At 64.5% G+C, this 6882-nt stretch overlaps 2 protein-coding genes across 2 annotated transcripts; one reads left to right on the top strand and one right to left on the bottom strand.

The window, feature by feature from the left end:
- Positions 1 to 454: 454 nt before the first annotated feature.
- Positions 455 to 4694, top strand: SNX22 (sorting nexin 22). Its single transcript, XM_057380527.1, is given in 7 exon segments — positions 455 to 688; positions 3282 to 3365; positions 3452 to 3556; positions 3867 to 3961; positions 4081 to 4157; positions 4283 to 4362; positions 4364 to 4694. Coding segments are annotated over 7 exon segments (570 nt in total). The 5' UTR covers positions 455 to 619; the 3' UTR covers positions 4424 to 4694.
- Positions 4695 to 4839: 145 nt separating this feature from the next.
- On the bottom strand, positions 4840 to 6876 carry PPIB (peptidylprolyl isomerase B). The gene is made up of 5 exons (XM_057380526.1): positions 6738 to 6876; positions 6062 to 6175; positions 5835 to 5928; positions 5266 to 5450; positions 4840 to 5163 (listed from the first exon to the last, which is right to left on the bottom strand). The coding sequence occupies exons 1-5, from the start codon at positions 6843 to 6845 to the stop codon at positions 5041 to 5043; spliced, it is 624 nt and encodes a 207-aa protein (XP_057236509.1). The 5' UTR covers positions 6846 to 6876; the 3' UTR covers positions 4840 to 5040.
- Positions 6877 to 6882: the final 6 nt, after the last annotated feature.

Here is a 6882-nt window from a genome sequence, read left to right as displayed (position 1 = left end):
AGCCAGAGCCTTTTTTAGGATCTGAGCTCAGCRGGGCTCTGGAGCAATCCTGCTTTGTGGCATTCCCCCAAAATCCACGATGGAGCTCTTGGGGCTGCGGTGCTGCTGCGTCCCCTTCCCCCAGCTCCCCAGCCTGGCGTGCAGGTTTTATCAAAACCGATACCCTTTCTGCGTGAAAAAGGAGAAAAGGCCACTTGGGCTGACTTCCCACTTTCCTTTCCCCTTATCCCTGTAAGGCCGGGCCCCTGCGGCGCCTCCACTGCCCCCTCCCTCCCCCTGTGCCGGACTGGGGCCGCGGCACCGGCTCCGGGCTGTTCGGGGACCGTCCTGGGCTGTTTGGGGACAATCCTGGGCTCTTTGGGGACCATCCTGGGCTCTTTAGGGTCCGTGTCCCTGAGGTATTTGGGGTCCGTGTCCCCGGGGTGTTTGGGGACCATTCTGGGGTGGTGGGTGCTGTGCCCGGAGTGTTCAGGGTCCGTTTCCCCAGGGTGTTTGGAGTCCGTGTCCCCTCGGTTGTTCGGGGCCGTGTCCCCGGGCTGTCTGGGGACCCTCCCCGGGGTGTTGGGGCCGTGTCCCCGCCCGGCACGGTCCCGCCCCGCCMGCTCGCCCGCCCCGGGCCATGATCGCCGTCTCCATCCCCGCGGCGGAGCCCCCGGCGGCGGCGCGCAGCCCCGAGCGGGCACACACGGTGAGRGCCGGGGCCGGATGGGGCTGGGGGTGGCTCCCGCAGGGAACGGGGGTGGCGGTGTCTCCCCTGCCCCATTTGTCCCCGAGGGTCCCCCGCGTACCCCGGGAGCGCCGGTCCCCGCCTGTCCCAGGGCTCCCTGCCGGCCGGGTGTCCCTGGTCCCGGGGGTCCCGGGGGAGTCACCCCGTGCTCGGGGGCATTGGGCGCCCTCTGCCCCAGGGTTCCCCACCTTCCTGGGGTGTGGGGTCGCTGTTTGTCCCGAGGAGTCCCCGCCCGTGTCAGACCCCGACCCTCTGCCTTGGAAAGGGAGAAGTCCCGGTTCTGGGCGTCACGGTGGGGCCCCTTYCCCAAGGGTTTGGGGGTTCCTGTCTGTCCCCAGGGGCTGGGGGCCTCTGCCTGTCCCCCTTGTCCCCCCCATCCCGGGGAGTGGGTGGGGTTGGAAGAGCCCAAATACCCCTGGCCGGATCCCTGACAGACACAGGGGTCCCTGCGATGGGGACCCACTGCCCTTGAAAGAGGGGTGGGACAGGGACAGGGTGAGATGATTTTGGCTGGGCAGGGTGAGGGGGGGCAGAGGTCTCTGTCTGTCCCCGGGGGGTCTCAGCCTCTCTGCCTTTGAAACGGGGGGTTCTCTGTGGCCCCCATGGCCGGGGTTCCCTTCCTTCACTGGGATCCCCCCCCTGCCCAGAGGCTGGAGGTGCCCTCGTTCTCCCAAGCGACTCCCAAGTGTCCCAGCCTCAAGGGTTGGAGGTCCCCAAGTGTCCTCGGGGGGTCCCCAGCTGCCCCAGGGGTCTCTGTCTGGCCTTGAAATGGGGGGTGTCCCTGTCCCAGTTCCCCTCTGGCCCAAGGGTCCCCACATCCTGGGGGTGCCTCCACATGCCCCAGGGGYTGGAGGCTCTTCCTGCCCACCCCGTGTCCCCGGCAAGCCCAGGGGCATCCTCTGTCTGTGATATTGGGGTRTTCCTCTACCCTGGGAGGAGGAGTTAGGGGTCCCTGTGTGTCCCTGAGTGCCCCCCCTGCCCTGGGCAGAGGGTGTGGGGGTCCCAACRGRCCCAYCGGGGTGTCCYCACATCCTCCAGGTGCYTGGRGGGCTCCCARCCATCCCAGGGGTCCYRGGGGTCCCAGGTGTGGGTGAGGAGAGGGGGGACAGAGGGGCAGATGGGACCCAGAGGGTCCCCCATCCTCGTGGATCCCTTTATGGGGGATGGGGGTCCCAGGGGTCCCAGGGGTTGCTGGGCAGAGGTCCCTGTGGGGTTCCTTCCTAAGATGGGTCCTCTGCYCTCCTTCCTTGGCCTGGGGGTCCCCTGGGGCACTGTGGGATGGATGGGGGTCCCAATCTGTCTTCAGGGGTCCGCCCTGGAAAGCAAGGGGGGTTCCCTMTGGCCCTGTGGGGAAAGAGGGGATTCTCCTGCCTTCCCTGGGAGGGTGGAAATCCACAGCTGTCCGTGGGTAGGGCCCTCACCTGCTTGGGGGAAGGAGGGGTTGTCTCCCTTTATCTCATGGTTTGGGGTCCCCGTGTGCCCATTCCTGGTGTTCCTGCGCTCTACAGGGGGGTGGGGGTCCCTKCCAGGCCCAGGGTCCCGACTGTCCAGCGGGGTTTGGGGGTGGGGTGTCACACCTCGCTGTGTCCCCTTGGGGTGGGGACTGGGTTCCATCTGCTCCTGGGGGTCCTGCCTGCTCTCTGGTGCCCCCGCTGACTGTGGGGGCGTTGGGGRTCTGCCCTGGAGGTTGTGGGTCTTTGTCTGTCCTGGACAGTGGGGGTGGAGGGTCCCAGGCATGTGAGAGGCTCCTGCCACCCCTGGGAAGATGATGAGGGTGGTGAGGATGACGAAGGATGGCGAGAGTGATGAGGGATGGTGAGGATGATTAAGGGTGGTGAGGATGGGCCTGGTGAAGGTGGTGAAGACAATGAGGGATGGTGAGGCTAGCAAGGCTGGGGCTGGTGAGGATGGTGAGGATGGAGAGGCTGGGCTGGTGAGGATGGTGAGGAAGGTGAGGATGATGAGGAAGGCGAGGCTGGGGCTGGTGAGGATGGTGAGGAAGGCGAGGCTGGGGCTGGTGAGGATGGTGAGGAAGGTGAGGATGGTGAGGATGATGAGGAAGATGAGGCTGGGCTGGTGAAGATGGTGAGGAAGGTGAGGCTGGGCTGGTGAGGATGGTGAGGAAGGTGAGGATGATGAGGAAGGCGAGGCTGGGGCTGGTGAGGATGGTGAGGAAGGTGAGGATGGTGAGGATGATGAGGAAGATGAGGCTGGGCTGGTGAAGATGGTGAGGAAGGTGAGGCTGGGCTGGTGAGGATGGTGAGGATGATGAGGAAGGTGAGGATGATGAGGAAGGTGAGGCTGGGCTGGTGAAGATGGTGAGGAAGGTGAGGCTGGGCTGGTGAGGATGGTGAGGATGATGAGGAAGGTGAGGATGATGAGGAAGGTGAGGCTGGGCTGGTGAAGATGGTGAGGAAGGCGAGGCTGGGCTGGTGAGGATGGTGAGGAAGGTGAGGATGGTGAGGATGATGAGGAAGGTGAGGCTGGGGCTGGTGAGGATGATGAGGAAGGCGAGGCTGGGCTGGTGAGGAGGCTGTGCTGTCTCCCCTCACAGGTGTTCCGGGTGGAGGTGCTGTGCAATGGCCGGCGGCACACGGTGACCAAGCGCTACAGCGAGTTCCAGGCACTRCACAAACGGGTGAGAGCCCCACTCCAGGGGATGGGGGCACGAGGGCCTGGCCTCGCCCTCCGTGCCTGCCCTGATGGCCCYGCACTCCACCCCAGATCAAGAAGACCTGCAAGGTCCCCGACTTCCCCCTGCGCCATGTCCCCAACTGGATGCCCAAAGCGCTGGAGCAGCGCCGGCAGGGCCTGGAGCTCTACCTGCAGGTCAGGAGCGTGGGGCGGGGTCAGGCTGGGTTTGTGGGGTGAGGAACACGTGGCAGCGGGTTTGGGATGGGTTTGTGGGGTGAGGAACGCGTGGCAGCGGGTTTGGGATGGGTTTGTGGGGTGAGGAACGCGTGGCAGCAGGCTTTGGGATGGGTTTGTGGGGTGAGGAATGCATGGCAGTGGGTTTGGGATGGGTTTGTGGGATGAGGAACGCATGGCAACGGGTTTGGGATGGGTTTTTGGGGTGAGGAACCATGGCAGTGGGTTTGGGATGGGTTTGTGGGGCGCTGACCCCTCTGGGGCACTGCAGGGTGTGCTGTACCACAACGAGCAGCTGCCCCAGGATGTGCTGGACTTCCTGAAGGTGCGGTGGTGCCCGCAGAGCCCCAAGGCCAGCAGCCCCCCGTGAGTAGATGAGTTCTGCYAGCACTGGGATGGTCCCCCTGCCACCCTAGGCACCCTAAGTACACAGGGTTGGGGACCGTGGGGACAGGCTGGGGTCAATGTCCCCTCTTCCACAGCAGCAGCAGAGCCCCCCTGCCCTCCCAGCGCCCCATCGTTGGCTTCTGCTCTGACCCCTACGTGCGGCCACACGGCCCCGGTAAGGAGCAGGGCTGTGGAGGCCCCAAAACCTCCCAAAGGCTCTTCTGGGCCCCACAGAGGAGCTTCTCCTTGAACGGGGCCCAGGAGGGAAGAAACTGTTGCAGCTGCCCCCGTTCCTTGCAGACCTGCTCCCCAGCACCATCCTCGCCGGCGTCCTGCAGGGCCTCTACCTCACCCCGGGCTGTGTCCCTGGCCAGGCAGCGCCCCCGAGCCTCTGGAATGGGYTCCCAGACACCCACCCAGCACCCASGRATGCAGTGGTGAGGARYGGATCCTTGTGCTGAAACTCACTCCTCCTGCTGGGAGAAAGAAGGGATTCTTCACGGGGAGAGGGGAAACCAAAGGAACGGCGGGAGCTGCTCTTCCACCCCCACACAAAGCGCCTTTGTTGGGAGAGCAGGAGCTCTGCCTTTTCCCCCTGATGTTTTGGGCTTGCAGTAGGAGCCTTTGGATGCCAGATGGTGCTGGAAAACCTCTCTGCATCCAGGCTTTGGTGCAATAAATCTTTTGGATTTGACTGACTGGCAAAGTGCTGCGCCGTGGAATTCTGCAAAGCATACCCAGGGCCAGCACAGCTGGAARAAGGAAGGTTGGAATGGGGGTGTARAGGGTGAAGGGTGCCCCTGGGTGAGGGATGTGGAGGGATTTGCACCCCTCTGAAGGCAGGAGAGAGGCAGGTCTTTAAAAAACACATTGGTCACGTTTATTGGCGCATGTGCTTGTTACAAAATGGAAGAGCAGCCTGTGCCCCGTGCCCCTGGCTGTGAGGCAGCAGGGACAGGGYGGGCACTGGGACACGGGCGGACCCAGCGGCCCTGGGGCAGGGGGAGCACGGCAGCCCCGTCCTGCAGCCCCTCACAGCCTGGCAGGGCCTGGTCCCGTCACTCCTTGGCGATGGCGAACGGCTTCTCCACCTCGATGGTGCCACTGTCGACGATGGTGACATCCTTSAGGGGCTTGTCCCGACTGTCTGTCTTGGTGTTCTCCACCTTCCGCACCACGTCCTGGGCGAGCAGAGGGTCAGAACGGGACACGGGGACACAGCCAGCCCCTGCCTGGCCCCGCTCCTCCCAGAGCAGCCACCCCTGCCCTCTGCCATCGCTCACCATGCCCTCCAGCACTTTGCCAAACACCACGTGCTTCCCGTCCAACCACGGCGTTTTCACGGTGGTGATGAAGAACTGCGAGCCGTTGGTGTCCTTGCCAGCGTTGGCCATGCTCACCCAGCCTGGCCCGTAGTGCTTCAGCTTGAAGTTCTCATCAGGGAAACGGTCTCCGTAGATGCTTTTTCCTAAAGGCAGGGAGGGATAAAAAGGTCACATGGGTTTCGTGGGGTATGTGGGGATAAGGGTGATGGTGGTGGTGGCTCTGGCACAGATTGGCTGGAGGGAATAAGCAATTCCAGAGCAGGGACAGCACTAACGCCACAGGGATGCATGAAACAGGGGCTGCTGGAGGGAGCCAGAAACACCCCACAGCCTGAGCAATGGGGTCAGAGCCCTGAGGGACTGGAGCAGGAGGCTCCCAGCACCCCAGCTAATCCAGCTCTGAGGCCAGGTCACTGTGAGCTCCGTGCCCACTTGTTCCCACCACGCTCCAGCTCCACTGGTCCTGCAGTAGTTGGAATCGTGGCTGCTGTCTTGCTCCAAGGCAGTGCCTGGATCCACCAAGTTACCTCCGGTGCCATCGCCACGGGTGAAATCTCCTCCCTGGATCATGAAGTCTTTGATCACACGGTGGAATTTGCTGCCCTTGAAGCCAAATCCTTTCTGCGGGTGGGGAGGGAGAACACAGAATGAGATGAATGAATGGACTGGAGCTCCGCAGCCCCAGCGCAGCCCAAGGGGGCCGAGCAGGAGCCAAGCAGGGACAGGTGAGCCCAGGGCACCGCGGGCCCCTCACCTCTCCAGTGGCCAAGGCCATGAAGTTCTCCACTGTCTTGGGCACCGTCTTGCCGAAGAGCCCRATGACAACGCGCCCCACATCCTCCTCACCGATCCGCAGGTCGAAGAACACCTTGGGGGGCAAAGGAGGGTTAGGGGCGATCAGGGGAGCCAGACTCACCTCATTGCTCCAACCCTTCCCCAAAGTCAGCTCACCGACTCCGACCAGGCCCCAAACCTCGCTGAGKGAGGTTGGTTGGTGTCCCCACCTCCATGGCTCCATCCCCCATAACAGCCTCACCACTCACCCCAGCTGGGTCCCCCGAACCCAGGCCCTTCAGCCCGGGCCTCCTCACCTCAGCGTCCCCAGAGCTGGGCCAAGCTGTCCCCAGAGCTGGGCCAAGCTGTCCCCAGAGCTGGACAAAGCTGTCCCCAGAGCTGGACAAAGCTGTCCCCAGGCCTCCTCCCCCTTCCATGGCCCCGCCATGGCCCCGGCTGGACCCTCCCTCCGTCCCTCACGGCCTTACCCTCCCTCCTCATCCGGGCCCCCGCAATCCCAGACCCCTCAGGCCCATCCAGGGCCCCTCACCCCAAATTTCCCCCCTCCCCAGGCCTCCCCGGCCCCATCCAGGCCTCCCCCCACCCCGAGCCTCTCCCAGTCCTCCCGCGCCGGCCCCGCCTCGGCCCCCTCCGACCTTGGCGGTGACCTTGGGTCCCTTCTTGCGCTCGTCGGCGCGGGAGGCCGCGGGCAGCAGGAGCAGGAGGGCCGCGCCCAGCGCAGCCGCCGCCACCAGCACCTTCATCCTGCGCCGCTCGCAGCCCGGCCACAGCGCCCGCCGC

The sequence above is a fragment of the Malurus melanocephalus genome, unplaced genomic scaffold (assembly GCF_030028575.1).
Source record: "Malurus melanocephalus ecotype Western Australia unplaced genomic scaffold, MMel_1.1 scaffold_457, whole genome shotgun sequence".
In the NCBI taxonomy this organism is placed as follows: Eukaryota; Metazoa; Chordata; class Aves; order Passeriformes; family Maluridae; genus Malurus; species Malurus melanocephalus.
Note: the sequence above shows the minus strand (reverse complement) of the source record. Positions and strands in the feature narration are given on the sequence as shown.